The sequence below is a fragment of the Urocitellus parryii genome, chromosome 15, assembly GCF_045843805.1.
Source record: "Urocitellus parryii isolate mUroPar1 chromosome 15, mUroPar1.hap1, whole genome shotgun sequence".
NCBI classification, from domain to species: Eukaryota; Metazoa; Chordata; class Mammalia; order Rodentia; family Sciuridae; genus Urocitellus; species Urocitellus parryii.
The window spans coordinates 14,422,506-14,439,113 of NC_135545.1; the positions used below are offsets into that span (position 1 = coordinate 14,422,506).

Genomic DNA, 16,608 nt, shown 5'->3' on the forward strand with positions numbered 1-16,608 from the left:
CCCAAAGAATCCTACCTCAGGGCCTTTGCACTACCAGGAAGGCTCCTCCCCAGGGCCCCATGTGGCTTATTTTCTGAAACAGTGCTCAAGGGACACTTCTGACCATTTCAGAGACCTGCACCTCCCTGCCCCCCACCCCATCCTGCCTCCCAGCATTATTTTTCTCCATGGTGCTTCCTCTGTGCGACAGATTCACCTTCCACCTATATTTTGTGAAATGTCCCTTCCTCCTCACCAGAAATGTTACCTGTCTTTCCCTACAGTGTCCCCATGCCTAGAACAGAACTGGCACACTGGGGACACAGGATAAGTGTTTACCCCATGCCTCGATGTGTCCTCCCCACGCCCACAGGAAGGGAAAGGGTGTCTTGGAAAGGCAGAGGACCCTGTGCATCAGAGCAGCGGGGCCTGTCCAGATGCAGGGCAGGGCCTTCCCCCAAAGGCCACACACCCCTGGGCGGGCCTCCACAGAGAGGGTCCTACAGCCATCAAAATTAAATTTATTTTCCAGGGAACATTGTTCTTGGCATTGAGAGATGGACGGGCACAGGACATTTGGGGGCCTCCAGAACCAGGGGATGGGGACTTGGGGGCCGGTACCAAGGGACCCCCAAACTGACTCCCCAGGGGTGACTGGCACCTGGGCATCTCCCGGAGCCCCGCCCCTGGCCCTTTACTTCTTCTTCTTCTTGCGGCCCCAGTGCTGGCGGCTCGCTTTCCCCCAGCCGCCGTCTTCCCTCCGGCTCTGCCAGCTGGGCATGGGGGCCTCCAGCTCGTTGGGGCGGCCACCCCGGTCCGGCATTTCACCCATAAGCACCTAAGAATCGATCAGACTTGACTTTCAGAGGAAAAAAATAGAAATTGTGGACAAGGGGTCCAGAGAGCAACGGAACAGCATGAGATTCAAGAAGGAAGGGAGGGGCTGGGGCTGGGGCTCGGCGGTAGAGCGCCCGCCTCGTACCTGTGAGGCACTGGGTTCCATCCTCAGCACCACATGAAAACAAACACATAAAATAGAGATATTGTGTCTGTGTCCGTCTAAACTAAAAAATAAAAATAAAAGAAGGAAGGCAGATGGTGACTGTTTGGGTAGTGGCTGGGGAGAAGGGGACCAGACTGATGGAAGAGGAGAGCATCGAGCTTTTAAACTGGCCTCAAAGGTCATCAGCAAGTGGTGGAGCGTGGGGGTGTACACTGAAATCTGGAGCTCAGGAGGCTGAGGCAGGAGGATCACGAGTTCAAAGCCAGCCTCAGCAAAAAGTAATGTGCTAAGCAACTGAGAGAGACCCTGTCTCTAAATAAAATACAAAATAGGGCTGGGGATGTGGCTCAGTGGTTGAGCGCCCCTGAGTTCAATCCCTGGTACCAAGAAAAAAAAATCCATTATTTGCACGCTGCAAGTTTAAGACTACTTCAGAGGGGCTGAGGCTCGGGCTCAGTGGTAGAGCACTTGCCTGGCATGTGTGAGGCACTGGGTTTGATCCTCAACATTATATAAATAAATAAATAAAATAAAGGTCTATTGACAACTAAAAAAATATTTAAAGACAACTTTAGAGAGGTATAAAGCTAAATTCTCAACCACTTAAACAGAGTCTATTTGTTTTTAAAAACGTTAAGCTGGTGGGTGGGGTGATGCACACCTGGAATCACAGTGACTTTGGGAGGCTGAGGCAGGAGGATCAAAAGTTTGAGGTCAGCCTCAACCACTTAGTGAGACCCTGTCTGAAGATAATGGGAGTGTAACGCTCAGGCAGAAATCCCCTAGGTTTCATCCCCAGTCTTGGGGGAGTGGCGGGGGTGGGGTGGGGTGGTAAGCCAGTTGCGTGTTGGCACACACCTATAATCCCAGCAACTCAGGAGGCTGAGATAGGAGGAAGAATGCCAAGTCTGAGGCCAGCTTCAGCAATTTAGTGAGACTGTCTCAAGATAAAATATAAAAAAGGACTAGAGATTTAGCTCAGTGGTAGAGCCTGTGGGTTCAATCCCAAACAATGCAAAAAAAAAAAAGAAGAAGAAGTTAAAAACTCATAGACAAGGTAAGGTACTGGGGATAGAGTTAAACCGAAGTTGGGCAGTAGCTCAGTAAACAGCTGGACTTTGTTTCAGAGCACTAGAGAGCCACAGTACGGTTTTGAGCTGGGAAAGTCCATGATCAGATTTTTGAGTTTTAAGGTCCTTCTAGCTGCCATGTGAAGGGGGGTTGCTTAGAGGTGGCTAGTCCAGAGGCCAAGGACCAGGGAGCGAGAGGTCAGGTGTGGACAGGGCAAAGGCTGAAAGGCCAATTTGAAGGCCAGGGATGTCAGAGACCTTCCCCATCCAGGTGCCCACCTTGTTGATGGCACAGCTGGTCCCCTGGCGGGCAGCCTTGCTAGTTGCTGGGACCAGGCGAGAAAGGTCAGCTCGGGCAGCCAGAACATGTGCGATGGAGATGTCTGATTCTGGGCTCAAAACCTCTCGAATTGGCATCAACACTGCCTTCATGGCCTTTCCTTGGGCCTGGATGGGCAGGGAACAGGGAGAAGGTGTCCAAGAGCCTTCCCTGGGTGGGATGTCATCTTGGAAGTGTCCCTTTCCCTCTAAGGCCTCTGCATGCTTTGTATGTGGTTCATGCACTGGACACTTGGTCCAGAACCCGCCCCCAAGTCCGCCCTCACTGCCCTTCAGGTAACCTGTCTGGGCTGTAAATTCCCTAGTGTAATGGTATTAAGAAATGGCGTAATCGTTAAGAAGTCGAGTCTAGGGGAGTCATAAGGTCACAGAGGCACCACCCTTAGGAGTGGTTAATGCAGTCCAGTGGGAGTAGGTTAGGCCTCGCTGCACTGGACTAGTTACCATGAGAGCTCACTTTATAACAAGTGAGTTACCCCATGTTTTGTTCTTTTCTACATGTGCCTGATTGCCACTATTATAGGCACCCCCACTCTGTGATGCCACACAGCATGGGCCCTGACCATTTTTGATTGCCCAAACTTGAACTTTTCAGCCTGTAAAACCATAAGTGAAAATAAACCTCCTTGTAAAGTACCCAGTCACAGGTACTTTGTCATGGCAACACGAAACAACTAAGACAGCATCACTGCCCACACCTCTCTCCAAAGGGGATACTTCTGAAGACACTCCCAGCTCAGAGCTGGGAATTCTAGAATTCCCTGAAGGCTTGAGATTCTAGAAGCCCCAGATCTTACAAGATTCTAAAATGGTCTGGGCCTCAGAACTTCCAAGAGGATATTATTCCTGGCCCTCATTCCTCCACCTCACAGTTGTGGCCCCCACAACTAGGCCCCCTGCTCCTTCCAGTGTCCTGTGCCCACACCTTTGCCCGATCACTCCAGTGGAAAGCAGATGTCGTGAGGTCTAGGCGCTTGAGGAGGAGGCAGCGACGGCAGTAGTACTGGTCTGCCAAGCTTCCGGAGAGAGACTCCAACGCTTTCTGGAAGAAAAGGTCTGTCATACCCGGCCCCCTCTCACTCCCGTGTCTGGATGTCACCTATAACTGTATATAGTCTTACCCATTGGGGTGCGTTCAGTGGGTAGCTGAGGAGGGGCTGCATGGACCCTGGGGGCAGGGAAGGCAGCAGCTCTGAAATCTGATGGGAGAAGAGAGGTCAACTGGGGCAGAAACAGGATGAACCCCTCCATAGGCCCCAGTTCCTCTCGACCCCGAGGACCCAGGCCACAGAACCAAGAATGGTGGCCTCAGTTCTAAAACACAGCTATGTGATTGGGACACTCCCACTAGGGCTAGGGCTCCTTTTGGGAAGAAGAGCCAAGGAAGACGGGGTGGCTCCGGTCTCTACCTTGGCATGTAGCTCCCGCAGTATCTGGCTGGCTTGAGTCCCTGGCATGGGTCTGGGCAGCCCCAGGGCTTGCAGGGTAAGGACCAGTTCCTGGACCGTGCCAGCTTCCTCTTCTGCCCGGTCCCCAAGGGACGTCACTGAGCTGGAGTCCAGCAGGGGGCGCAAGCACAAGAGGCGGGCAGCCTGGAGCTCAGAGCAGAGAAAGCCTGGAAACAGGAAAGGGATCCGTGCAGGTGCAGCGGAGGTGGTCTGTGCCCCGCCACCTTCCAGCCCTGCCCACCTGGAACACTGGCTCCGCCTCCAGAAGAAGCTTCACCCACTAGAGGCAGGGTGTCCCCCGATTTCGACTCCCGCCCACTTCAAAACAAGATGCGCTGCTCCATCTAACTCAACCCACTGGCGCTTCCAGAGTCTTCCGTCAAAATTCTAGCCCTGCCCACGTCGGGGCTCTCGGCCCGCCCCAGCGCTGACCCCACCCACTTCGGACCCTCTGGCCCGCCCTAAAATTCTGACCACGCCTCCCTGGGAACCCGGGCCCGCCCTCAATATTCCGAGCCCGCCCGCTCCGGAGCCCTAGCCTCGCCCACTCCCGCATCCCGGGGCCGCCGCGGCTCACGCAGCAGGCGCAGGCCGGCGCCGGGTTCCCGCAACGCGGCCTCGCGGCCTTCGCCGCAGAGCGCGCGATCCGGGCAGTGCAACGCCCGCAGCAGTCCCGCCAACTGCCGCAGGAATCCCTCGTCCGCGCCGGGGCCTGCAGGAGGAGGGAGGAGTCAGGGCGCGGCCGAGCCCGCGGCTCCCCGCCTCCCGCCCCGCGGCTCCGTCCGCACCGTTGCCGACGCTTAGCACTTCTGCACCCTCCTCTCGCGGCTCCTCCAGAGTGCCCAGTGTCACCAGCTCCGCTGCCAGCCGCGCGCACAGCGCCCTGAAGCCTGGGCATGAGGGGCCCCTTGATGCCACCTCCGGGAAGTCCCCATACCTGCGGCGGGGGGTGGGTCAGCGATTCCCTCTCCGTCAGAGTCCTGAGTTAAAACGCTCTCCTGTCCCCCAGCCACACCACACACCGCCTTACCCCAGAGCTCGCAGGTCCCGGGCCACTGCGGCCCCCTCCTGCGCTTCTGCCTCCGCCCCCTCCATGGAAAAGTCGCCTTGGTGCCGAACTCGCGCCCCCTTCCGGCCGGTGGCAGGCTCCGCCCCAGGAGCGCCGCGCGCACCGCCACCCGACCGCGCAGGGTGGCGGCCCCGGCCCGTCAGCCTCTTGTCGAGAAAGGACTTCAGCTCCAATTGGCGCAGAAGGAGGCAGAACCCGCCCCCAAGTCCGCCCTCACCGCCCTTCAGGTAACCTGTCAGGGCTGTAAATTCCAGAGCGTTGGCTCAGGATCCCAGCTATGGCTACAAGCTAGTAAGTGTCTCTACTGTGGCTACATAAAAGCAGTTTGGGCCTCCTTTTTCTCAGTCTCCCTTGGTGGCCTTTTGATCTTAATGCACCCCAGTCCAGATTTTTCACACTTCACACAACTCCCGTCTCAAATCCAGAACCTTGCTTCCTCCTCTTCCTTATGAATGAAGTCAAAGATCTAGCCATTTCAGCTCACCTCTCACACCCGCTCCCCCACCTAGGCCCTCCTCAGCTATCCCAATGTGCCCTTAGGCCCTCAACCCCCACTTCTCTGGGCCTTTGAATGATGGAGCTGGGGCAATCCATGGCCTTCGTGAATAAGAGATTGCACCCAAGGAGGCAGGCAGACAGGATTAGGGTTTGACTCTGCCCCTCACCAGTTCCTGCCAAACTGCTTCCCATCTATATAATAGGGATAATAATAGTACCTACTCTTAAGAGTTGTTTATGAGAATTAATTAGTCCTTATGTAAAAAGCACATGAGGGTACTCAATTAAGAATAACAACTATGGCATTGAGTAATTCAGTTGTGCTACTAGGCTAAGTATCTTATCCCCGTTTTACATAGAAGATTCAGAGAATGTAAGTTACTTGGTGAATTTATGGTGGGTGCCAAGACTCAAAGATCTAATTCCAGATTCCATGCTTTTAAAACCCTGAGCCTGTTATTGCTGCTGATGATTTTGTTCCTATCGTTAAACATCATAGTTCCAGTTCTTATCTCTTTCTGATTGTCCTCCTTCTCTGGAAGTAGATGTGAGTTGGGAGCCCCAGGATAGAACAAGGGTCAGAACTGGTCCCTGCAGAGCCCTGCCTACCCCAAGGCAGGGCACTTAGGGGAGACATCTGTTGCACTAAATAAAACATTAAAAATTGCCCAGCCCCAAAACTTGGACTTCTATATAACCTTGATTCTTGTTTATTTCTTGGAAATTGAATCCAGGGCCTTGAATGTACTAAGCACGCTCTCTAGTGCTGAGCTACATCCCCAGTTATGATTCTTTTTTTTTTTTAAATATCAAACTCAGTATATAATCTGTGGACTCGACTTTCAAAATAGGTCCAGTGCCCTCCCCTTGGTCCTACCCACCATGGTCCCTCCCTGGACCATTACAGCAGCCTCCACTGTCACCCTGCCTCCCCCAAGTACCTGTTACCCAGAGGGGGCCTGTGAACCTGAGTCAGGTCTCATCCCACCCATGCTTGAAGTTTTCTTGTGGTTCCATCTGACTCAGGATAAAAAAAAAAAAAAATCCATACAATGACCTGCAAGATCTGCCCTGTCCCTTCCCTCTCCTCCCCTCTAGATGCTAAAACCTCCCTTCATGTTCCTCAGACTTACCAGGCACCTCTTAGCTCAGACCTTGCACTGGCTTTTCCTCTGAACCAGACCACCTAACTTCCTCCAGGGCTGTATTTGAATGCCAGTTCCTGAATAAGGCCTTACTTTTCCACTCTAGCTAAAATCTTCTGTCCCCCATGCTTCTTCCCCACCCTGCACTGGGGATTGAACCTGGGGTGCTCTCCCACTGAGCTACATCCCCAGCCCTTTTTGATTCTGAGACAGGATCTTGCTAAGTTGCCTAGGCTGGCCTGGAATTTATGATTCTCCTCCCTCAGCCTCCTGAAATCACTGGTATTAACAGGTGTGCACCACCCCACCCATCTCTTCCTTATATTCTAATAGATTAGGTCTATTATTGTCTCCCCACTACAAAGTCATAAGCTCCAGTGGGAAGGGATTATTGCCTGTTCCAGCTGCTTTATACGAAATAGGTGCATGATATATGGGGTGCCCAATGAATGTACTTGAATGACGGAATGAGACTCTGCTGGACTTCTCTTGGGACTAAAGGATGTGGAGGGGAAGGGACAACTGAGGCAGGAGACTGGTATGGCAATTCAGGAACAGGAGTGGGTGGGGCGCGCCAATGCAAATAAAAAACTCAGGCTGAGACTTTGTCACAGACGTTTCTTGGAGCAGATCTCATGCCCCCTCCCCCGATGACAAGGCTGGGTCTTGGGCCCCCATCCTCCCCCCCACTTCAGCCTGCACTGACACTAACAATGTTGAGGTCACAGACTGGCTTGGAATCAAAATCAGGAAGATAAATGTTGGGGTGCCTCCCCCAAGCATGGGGGCCAAGCATCCAATCTGAGGGGCAAGCAGCTGGGAAATTGGGCCTGGGTGCTCCAGGGTGTAAGGTCTTCCTGGCTCCCAGGGTCAGCCCTCCATGCACCCCTGATTTTGGGGTGATGAAGGGTAATCATGGATCAGAGGTGGGTATCAGCAGGGAACAGGACTGGGAGACCTGGGAGAGGCGGTGCTGGGAGGTGGGGGCTGGGCTCCCAGCCCCCACTGCTTCATCCAAAAATCCCACAGCACCATACAGCACTCTAGTCTCCTGTCCCACCCCTCCCCAAAACGAGGTAGGTTAAGAATGGAGCTTCCCCCCGCCCACCATGGAAGGGGGGAGACCGAGGCACAGAGAGGGGGATGGGGACCCAGGCTGCCCCAGCCCCCAGTCCCTCCGCCCTCAGCTCTGGTGGGTCTGACAGTGATGAGAGCTGGGCAGAGTGGGGATGGGAGGGACACCCCCCCTTTTCTCTCACCCATCCCAGGGTCTGGTTGGGAGAGCTGAAGCTCACAGGTTCCAGATACAATAAATAGTTAATAATTTAAAGGAAGTGACAGTAGGATCTATCCCTTGAACCCCCACAAGGCCATCCAAGTCTGGGTAATAAAGAAAATGCACATTTCCAGATGCTTGAGGCCAGATGCAGGTCCAAGCCTGCAAAACATGGGACTGTCTTGTTCTAAGGCCTCGGTTCCATCATACAGGACAACAGATCTTGAGGTACACTTGGACACCCGGCTCTACGCAAGGCAGAGAGACTGTGGCATCCCCCTTCCCTGTAAGGGGACAGGCCATGAAACAGGCTTGTGTTTTCCAGAACACACCCCAACTCTAAGATGGAAAAGGAGGCTCTCAGAAGGAGGGGCCTAGACCAGGGCTGGGCTGAAGGAGGTCCTCCGAGGATGGAGATCACAAGGGTCCCAGCAGAACCACAGTTCACCCCAAAGGCGCCTTTGTGCAAGTGAGAGAAAGGCAGGCCTTCCTCTGAGAGCCCGTCTCAGCCAGCAGGCTTCAGTGTGGACTGCAGCCCCAGCACGCCACTGCAGCTGGGCGCTTTGCTTAGGGACGAATCTGCACCATCCTCTGTGGTGACCCTGGGCCCTGGAGGTGGGGATGGGGAGCTCCTGGGGAGCCCTGGATCTGGGCATCTGAGTTCAAGGTGATGAACTTCAGGATAAGGGCGATTCTGAGGATTGCTAGGGTACTGGGCTGGGGTCCTGGAAACCAGAATTCCAAAATCCAGGAGCTTGGGGTCTCAGGGGCCTGTGCACAGCAGGATTCACAGGGCAACAGTTCCGAGTCAAGCCCAGGGAATCAGGCATAGAGGCATCTTGGGACTTCATCAGGTTAGACAAGTTTGAGTCCAAGAACTCTGGTGTCCGAGGGTGCTAGGGTTCTGGGTCATCTTGGATCTGAGTGACTGTGGTATAGAAGGACCAAGGTCTTGAATTAGGAACAATCCCAATGTCGTCAGGGCCCAAGCCCTGCATCTGACGGTCAATGGCACCTTGAAGTCTGGGATCCAGTGCTCTTAAAGCACCCTGGGGTCACTCAGGAGCTGGAGGCCAAGGGTTGAGGTCTGGATTGCCATCCCATCTTCTAGGAGCTGGACTTCCACCTGGCCTTTAGGTGACCAGGGATCTGTGGATAGAAGGAAGCCAAGGATTCTAGGGCATTTTGGGTCTCAACGTTCAGGTTCGAGGTGGACTGAAAGAGGGCTTTTTGAAGATTTGAGACAGTGTCTTTGGGCCCTGAGGTACTGGTGGCCTTCAGTGAAACGCTGGGAATATCACACACCTCAGAGTTCATATATGAGATTCATGAGATTTGTGGGTGACCCTACAAAGGTCTTCAATTCCTTATCTGCACAGCATCTTGGTGACTGGTACCTGTGAAGTTCTGGGACAGGCCTCCTAAATCATTTTGGTCAGAGAACATCTCATGTTTGTGCATATCCAAGAACTCAACGCATCTTAAGTCTCCAGTCCTAGGACATCTGGGGTCACGTGTACAAGTTAGATCTTGGTGTCCGGGATCAAAGGCCAGGTCTGTGGGGCACTCAGTAATGAGTAGACTTGAGGCCAGCATCTGCTGATTCCAGGGTTTGATGTCTCAGGGCTCCTGGGACTATAAGAACATCTCAGATATGGAGTACCAGGTCCCATATGAACATTCAGGGACCATTTGGGGGTGATTTGGGGACCTGTGGTCTTAAGATCTGGGAGTAACTGGATACAGGCAGGAACAAGTATTGGCAACTCCTAATTATGGGGCTATAATCTGAGGGTTATGGTGCCAGTGTGAAGGGGGTCTGAGTTGGTCAAATGCATAGGGAGTCAGGGCTCAAGGTCCCTACATCTCTCAAAGATCTGTGTGCTTCCCAAGCCCTCTGAAATGCAGTCCGGGGAGTAGCGAGTGTCCTCAGTAGGGAAGAAGGATGGAGAATCCAGAACTCAGGCCTGGGTGCTCTTGACAGATATCCCAATGAAACTAGGCCTGGGGCTGCTCAGTCATCGATCTAGGGTCCAGATTCCAGGTCTGGGATTTCTCAGTCCAAACTCAAGCTTCAAGTTCCAAATGTGCCTAGGTTTGGGTTTTAGATTCGAACCAAGTCTGGGGTCCTGGACCCTTAAGTTGGGGTCCTCGGTCTGGTCCAGCAACCGGACCCTCCAGGCAGTCCTCACCGTGCAGCTTCCTCGTGGCGACCCCCACAGCCCGCGCAGCCGCATCTTGCAGCGACCCAGTGGCACGCGCGCAAGGGGGCGTAGCAGCAGAGACAGGGCACTGCCAGGGAGAGCGCCGCCAGGGCGGCCCAGCGCGCAGCAGGGCGCGGGTGACCTGGCTCACAGGCGCACGGGTCCGAGAAGTCGCCCTCGGCGTCCGACAGGCAGTGATAGAGCAAGCTCTCGGCGCACCACAGGCAGCTGAGTCGGCGCACCAGTAGGCGACCAGGGTCCGGGGCCTCTGCACAGCGGCCACCACGCCCGTCTGCGCGGCGGCGGAAGAGCGCACGGCAGTGCACGCAGCGCGCTGCCTCCTCGGCCTCAGGGGAGGCCTTGGCGGGTGCAGGGGTAGGGCCTGGGCCTGGGGGTGGGCGGGCTGGGGGTGCTGGGGGCACAGCTTCGGTGAGAGGGGCAGGTAGTGACACGGGGGGACCCAGGGCCGCACCCCTCAACGTGCCAGTCTTGGCGAAGCGCACCACGCAGGTGGACAGGGCCAGGGGCGGGGGAGGCCCAGGGCGCCTGTAATCCTCATAGCCGCGTCCGCCCCAGCCCTGGCCTCCGGCCCCCGCCACCGGCTCCCCCAGCTCCGGAAGCCCGGTGAACGGTAGAAGCGGAGGGTAGCTCTGCAGGACGAAGGGACAGGAGATCAGGTTAGCCGTGCCTCACCCACCCCACCACCACCTCCCAACTGCAGAAGACCCAGGACTCCACAGCCAACCACCGAGCCACAGGACCCGTCACCCAGGGACCTGGGCCCTTAGGACACTCCTGGCCTGTGGGTTCAAACCTCAGGACGCAGCCTGCCCCTCGCCCAAGGCCCCTCGGCCGCCCCTTTCCCACGGTCAGAGGAGTTCAGGCCTGACCATACTTGAAGGACATCTTGGCTTCAGCCTCCCTGTCCTGGTCGCTCTCCAAATCCGGGAGTCCCAGAGCTCCCAGATCCCGGCCAGCTCCCGCTTCAGGACTAAGAAATCCAGACTCTGGGTCCCTCTTAATTCACCAACGCGTGAATTAAGTCGTTTAAGGAGCCCTTCCGTGAGTACCACCACCACCCGGATACACTCCAACACTGTCCCATAATCCCCCAAGTCCCTCTGGAATTCAGAACTCCCCCAAATCTCCAAGAGCCCCCCCAATACGGGAAAACCCAATCCAACCTCAGGACAGGCTTGCCTGGCTCTGGGCGTCCTCTTTTACCACCCTCCAACCCTGCCCCTTAGGGACTGCGGCACCCAAACTTCCACTGGGGGGCAGAGGTCGCACCTGAGCGGAGGAACGGCGGCGCTGCGGGGGCGTGGCCGGCCCGAAGGCAGAAGCTGACTCCAGGGTGATGATGGGAGCTGCTGCTGCTGCCGGTGGCGTCTCCTGGCGGCTATGACTAGAGGAGGAGTCGCTGTCCACGTGGGACTGGGGGAGATTGGCAGTCTCAGCACGGAGACTCGCCCCTCTTCCCAGCAGCTGAAGCACTTACATAAACCCCCTCCCGTTGAGAGCAAGAGCTCTGAGGCCAGCCAAGCCTGGGTTTAAGCCTAGCTCTGCCACTGGCTCCTGCAAGTGAGCTCACCTCTGAGCCTCAGTTTCCACCTCTGTAAAATGGAGGTAATAATAATAATACCTATTCATAAGGATGTAGTTAGGAGCCACTATAAAGGACACCACCCATGTCCTAAGAACAGAAAGAGCTGGAAATGGTTATCATTAAACTCCTTTTTTTTTGTACTGGAGATTAAATCCAGGGGTGCTTAACCACTGAGCCACATCCCCAGCCCTTTTTGTATTTTATTTAAAGGCAGGGTCTCACTTGGTTTGTTAGGGCCTCGCTAAGTGGCTGAGGCTGGCTTTGAACCCACAGTTCTCTTGGACAGCCTCCAGAACCACTGGGATGGCAGGTGTTCGCTACTGTGCCTGGCCCCAGTCCCCTTTTATTTTTATTTGATATTGAGACAGGGTGTCCCCAAGTTGCCCAGGCTGGCCTTGAATTTGTGACGCTCCAGCCTCAGCTTCCTAATACCTGGCATTACTAACTTCGACAGTTCTTCTTAACTGCTCAGCTCTGTGACCCACAGAACACCGAACCATCTAGCTTCCCTTTACCCTTCTCCCTTGGCCAATCAGCCATCTTCCTGCCTCATTCTCGCCACTACACCTTTGTGGGGGAATCACCACCACTGGAATGCCCTCCTTCCTGTCCAAATCAGGTTGTCCTTTACCAACTGAAGTCTGTCACTTCTCAGACCCTCTGTAAGCTTTCTGTAAGGTGAACATAATTCCACCTCCTCTGTTCCCTACATCCAATACACATTCATGGTGTGCTAAGCGCAAAAGTCCCTGTGCAGACTGAGCTGAAGCACAGACAGCAGCATCTTTCGAGTAAGGGCACCATAGACAGGAAATGTGGGTGACTGCTGTGGACCCACCTCCATTGCCCATTATCCTGAGATTCTCCCCTGTTCTGCTCCAAGATCAACTTTTGTGTCCCCAAGTGCTCTCAGCAACTCCCACTGTTCCCAGCAAGCGCCAAAAGGTACCTGAGAGTCTATGCATTCATTTATTCAACCTATTGATTCAACACACTCATTCAACTGCGTACCTGACACTGTCTTTGGCATTAGAATTGCAGCATGAAACCTACAAAGATCCTTACCTCCCAGAGCTGACATGGGAAGTGGATGGTAAACAAATAGATAAGATGCTTTTCCAGAAAACAAAGAAGGAAAATATCTTAGATGGAAAAAAATTAGAGCCTGATAAGGGGCAGTAGCAGATTGTGGTTTTAAAAGGTTATTCAGAGAAGCCATTACAAGGTGATATTTGTGTAAAGCCCTGAAAGAAGAAAACGAGCCATGTAGGAATCTGGGGAAAAAGTGTTCCAGACAGCAGGGTCAGTGCAAAGGCCCTGAGACAAGCATGTGCCTGCCCTGTTGGAGTGAGAGTAAAGAGGCCAGTGAGGCTGGGGCAGGGAAAGTAAGGGGGACAGCGACTCAGGGCCAGAAGGTGGGGGATCGTATGTGCCACTATGAGGACTTTGTCCTTTACCTAGAGTGAGACAAAGCCCTGGGAGGGTTCTGAGTGGAGGGGTAAGATCTGACTCAACTGCCAAAGGGGTTCCCTTGGCTTTGTGTGGGAAAGAGATGAGGGGGAGGGGAAGGGAAGAGGAGAGGAGATAATGAGACCCTGTTGGGACATGCAGTTGGAAGATGAGGTTGGATAGTACATGGGGCGGGGGGAGGCAGATTCTGACCATTCTGAAAGTAGAACCAATAATTTGCTGACACATTAGATGAGAAGCACAAAAAGGATGATCCTTCCCCAAGGTTTGTAGTCCAGTAATTGGCATATGGAATTGTCTTTCATTTGTTCATCCATTTACCTTTTTTTTTTTTTTGTTTTTGTTTTTGTTTTTGTTTTGAGACAGGCAGGGTCTCACTAAGTTGCCAGGGCTGGCCTCCAACTTTCAATCTCCCTGCCTCAGCATCCCAAGTAGCTAGGATTAAGGTGTCCACCACCACATCCAGCCCCATTTCCTTTTAATATTTAATCACCTATAAAATATATCCTTTTTCTGGCCTTTCCTGTATGAGAATAGAAGCTCCAAGTAAAAAGGAACTTTTTTGTTCACTGATGTATCTCCAGTGCCTAAAACACTGCCTGTTACACAGAAGGTGCTCAATAAGTACCCTGGAATAAGGTGTAAATCATCATGAACAACAACAAAAAAAACTAGAGTAACTGGAATTGAACTGACACTAATAGTTTGGGTCTATTTTGTGTCCCCAGCATGTGGCCCACCGCCTGCTACACAGGAGGTGCTCAGGGATGTTTCTGGATGAGGAACCAAGCCCAGCCCTCCCAGCAGAGGCACCCAGACTCACCGTCAGAGGGCAAGGAGTCTCAGCAGTGTCCTGGGAAGGGGAGGAGGAGGAGGAGGAGGAAGAGGAGGGAGTGAGCGAGCCTGGGGCAGGGAAAGAGGCAGAGAGTGAGTCCCCAGGCGCCAGCTTCTCCTGGGACTGCCCCCAGCCCCAGTGCCCTCTGCCCACAGCCTGCACATTCACCTCGGCCCAGAGCAGCCAGCGCGGCCAGCAGGCTCTTCTGGAACTCGTCAGCCTCTGCAGGACTCTGAAATGTCAGTCCGAACTTGCAGTCTCCCAGGCTCCAGTGGTGGAAGATGGGGTTTACTTTGTTGTAAACCAAGCCTGGCCTCAGGGTGCACTCCAAGGTGGTCTGAGGGGCAGGAGGGGGATGGGTGAGACACAGGACCTAGCCACAGGTGTGACTTCCCCTCACTCACCCGCTGCCCCTCTGCATACCCTAGAATCCCACCAACCTCATTCCCCAATCCTGCTTATACCCCTCAACCCTGATACAATCCTCCAATTTTATGGAATGCACCTCTGATACTTCAATATTTCCTCCAATCATTTGATCATTACATTTTCCTAATATTCCCCTGTGATACCCTGGTAGGAATCCCAATTTTTTTCTTTCTTTCTTTTTATTTTTTTAATTTTTTTGGTACCGGAGATTGAACTCAGGGGCACTCAACCACTGAGCCACATCCCCAGTCCTATTTTGTATTTCATTTAGAGAAAGGATCTCACTAAGTTGCTTAGCACCTTGCTTTTGCTGAGGCTGGCTTTGAACTTGTGATCCTCCTGCTTCAGCCTCCAGAGCTGCTGGGATGACAGGCATGCGCCATTGTGCCCAGCAGAATTCCAAATTTTATTGACTGCCTAAAGCATTGTTAATACCTTTCTGATGACCCAACATGCCCCCTTCAGACTCAAAGCACTCCAAGAAAAAAGGAACTTTTTTGTTCACTGATGTATCTCCAGTGCCTAAAACACTGCCTGATACACAGAAGGAGCTCAATAAGTACCCTCAACCTTTAGTTGAGGTGGTGGTGCATGCCTGTAACCACAGCTTGGGAGGCTAAGGCAGGAGGATTGCATGTTCAAAGCCAGCCTCAGCAATTTAGTGAGACCCTGTCTCAAAATAAAAAAATAATAATAAAAAAAGGGCTGGGAATGTAGCTCCACAGTAATGCACCCTTGGGCTCAATCTCCAGAACAACAACAACAACAACAAATATACATATGTATATATATGGAGATATATATATATATCCATCCTCTTCTGATATTTCAATAATCTTCTAAACTCTTATCCCAAATTTTTATTAAACTTCCAAATTCCCCCTCAGTGTTAGCCAGCACCCGCAATGTGCCCTCATGTTCTTGTCTAACATGACGACATTCCTCCATAGCATTTCAAATCCCCCTACGTTGCTTCTAGAAACCTCTGCCCTGAAACGATAGCCTTCCCTCAAAACCTTTTCAAACAATCCAAATCTTCCTACTACATCTCCAGCTGAAATTTCCACATTGTCCCTCCACATCAGGCCAGATAGCCCAGTGTTTCCTGTTGAACTCACACGGGGAATTGTCAACTATATTTGGCAATTCCAAGCAGACACCCACTGAATGCCTCCATATACTTCAGGTACACAGGGGTCAGTTGGATTAGGCCCTCTGGCAAGGGTCTGTGAGAAAGACGGAGCTGGGGAAGGGTTCTGAGTGGAGGAGGGACATGATCTGAGGTGGGTGTCAGCAGTGCCCCTGTGGAACAGACTGGGGATGAAGCAGGAGCAGGAACCAGGCAGGAAGACTAGTCAGGAGGTTGCTGCAACACACTAACAGGCCACTTAATAGAAGGACCTGCCTGATACCCAATACTCCCCCAATTCCCAGCTCTCATCTGTAGGTCAGGGTCATTTCCAAACTCCACCCGAGGTCCCAGTTTGATTCCCAGGCTGGAGGACAGCCTGCCTTCTCTGCGCGCCAGGCTATTCCCCTGCCTCCCCAGCCCCACCCTACCCCACGCCCCAGGGTGGCTCACTTTCTGGTCCCGGAGGCGCTCCCCGTGGATGACGTAGTGCCCCTGGCGGGCCCCCCCCTCGGGCCTGGCCCCTCGGACCCGACATACGCTCACCTGGCTGAGGCCCCCGCCCCCCACAGGCAGCCAGCCCCCACTGGAGTCATCTCGGGCCATCACCACAGCTCGGACCCGCACCATGTACCTGGAGGAGGTTGGGAGGAAGGGACAACAGTCAGTGAAGTCAAATCCTGTTTTCCCCCTCAGTGTTCTCCCAGCCCTGGTCTCCCCGGCTGTCTCCCCTCGTGTCCACTTTATTCTAGCATAGCTTCTTTCTTCCTTGTGACATCTCTTCTCTCCCCTGTCTACCTTCCTCCAGATACCTATCTTTTCTCTCCATACCCACCTTTCCCCCATCTTTCCCATCACCAGCCCCAGAGCCTTAGTTTTTCATTTCCCCTCCCCCTCCTGCTCATCCCCTCAACCCCGTCTCCTTCCCTCTCAGCACAAACCCACAGCCCCACCCATCGTCCCCCCTCACAGTTGGGTTCCTGCGCATATGTATTTCTCAGGGCCCATCAACTCGGCTCCAGTTCTCTCAACCTGCCTCTGCACCCTGTCACCCAGGCCACTGGCTGGGTGAGAAACCCTGGCTCTCTTCCCCCCACCCCTTCCCGGA

At 53.6% G+C, this 16,608-nt stretch overlaps 2 protein-coding genes across 3 annotated transcripts; both read right to left on the reverse strand.

Moving 5' to 3' along the window:
• Positions 1 to 91: 91 nt before the first annotated feature.
• Positions 92 to 4,957, reverse strand: Fam98c (family with sequence similarity 98 member C). Its single transcript, XM_026412164.2, has 8 exons — positions 4,870 to 4,957; positions 4,628 to 4,776; positions 4,417 to 4,551; positions 3,801 to 4,006; positions 3,513 to 3,590; positions 3,317 to 3,433; positions 2,332 to 2,499; positions 92 to 817 (listed from the first exon to the last, which is right to left on the reverse strand). Exons 1-8 carry the CDS (start codon positions 4,932 to 4,934, stop codon positions 674 to 676), a joined length of 1,062 nt encoding a protein of 353 aa, XP_026267949.2. The 5' UTR covers positions 4,935 to 4,957; the 3' UTR covers positions 92 to 673.
• Positions 4,958 to 9,716: 4,759 nt separating this feature from the next.
• Spred3 (sprouty related EVH1 domain containing 3) lies at positions 9,717 to 16,130 on the reverse strand. 2 transcript variants are annotated; one of them, XM_026412179.2, is made up of 5 exons: positions 15,954 to 16,130; positions 14,111 to 14,279; positions 13,931 to 14,010; positions 11,322 to 11,465; positions 9,717 to 10,681 (listed from the first exon to the last, which is right to left on the reverse strand). In XM_026412179.2, the coding sequence occupies exons 1-5, from the start codon at positions 16,128 to 16,130 to the stop codon at positions 10,016 to 10,018; spliced, it is 1,236 nt and encodes a 411-aa protein (XP_026267964.2). In that variant the 3' UTR covers positions 9,717 to 10,015. The 2 variants fall into 2 exon arrangements, with proteins under 2 accessions (XP_026267964.2, XP_077649471.1); XM_077793345.1 differs by lacking the exon at positions 11,322 to 11,465.
• Between the last annotated feature and the right edge of the window lie 478 nt (positions 16,131 to 16,608).

Coding starts and splice junctions, on each gene's coding strand:
- Fam98c (XM_026412164.2), bottom strand. CDS start 4,934: ATGGAGGGGGCGGAGGCAGAAGCGCAGGAGGGGGCCGCAGTGGCCCGG. Junction 2,500..3,316: donor ACTGGAGTGATCGGGCAAAG/GTGTGGGCACAG, acceptor CTGCCCATCCAG/GCCCAAGGAAAGGCCATGAA. Junction 818..2,331: donor CCAGCTGTGCCATCAACAAG/GTGGGCACCTGG, acceptor ATCGATTCTTAG/GTGCTTATGGGTGAAATGCC.
- Spred3 (XM_026412179.2), bottom strand. CDS start 16,130: ATGGTGCGGGTCCGAGCTGTGGTGATGGCCCGAGATGACTCCAGTGGG. Junction 11,466..13,930: donor AGACTCCTTGCCCTCTGACG/GTGAGTCTGGGT, acceptor AATCTCCCCCAG/TCCCACGTGGACAGCGACTC. Junction 10,682..11,321: donor GCCGCCGTTCCTCCGCTCAG/GTGCGACCTCTG, acceptor TTCGTCCTGCAG/AGCTACCCTCCGCTTCTACC.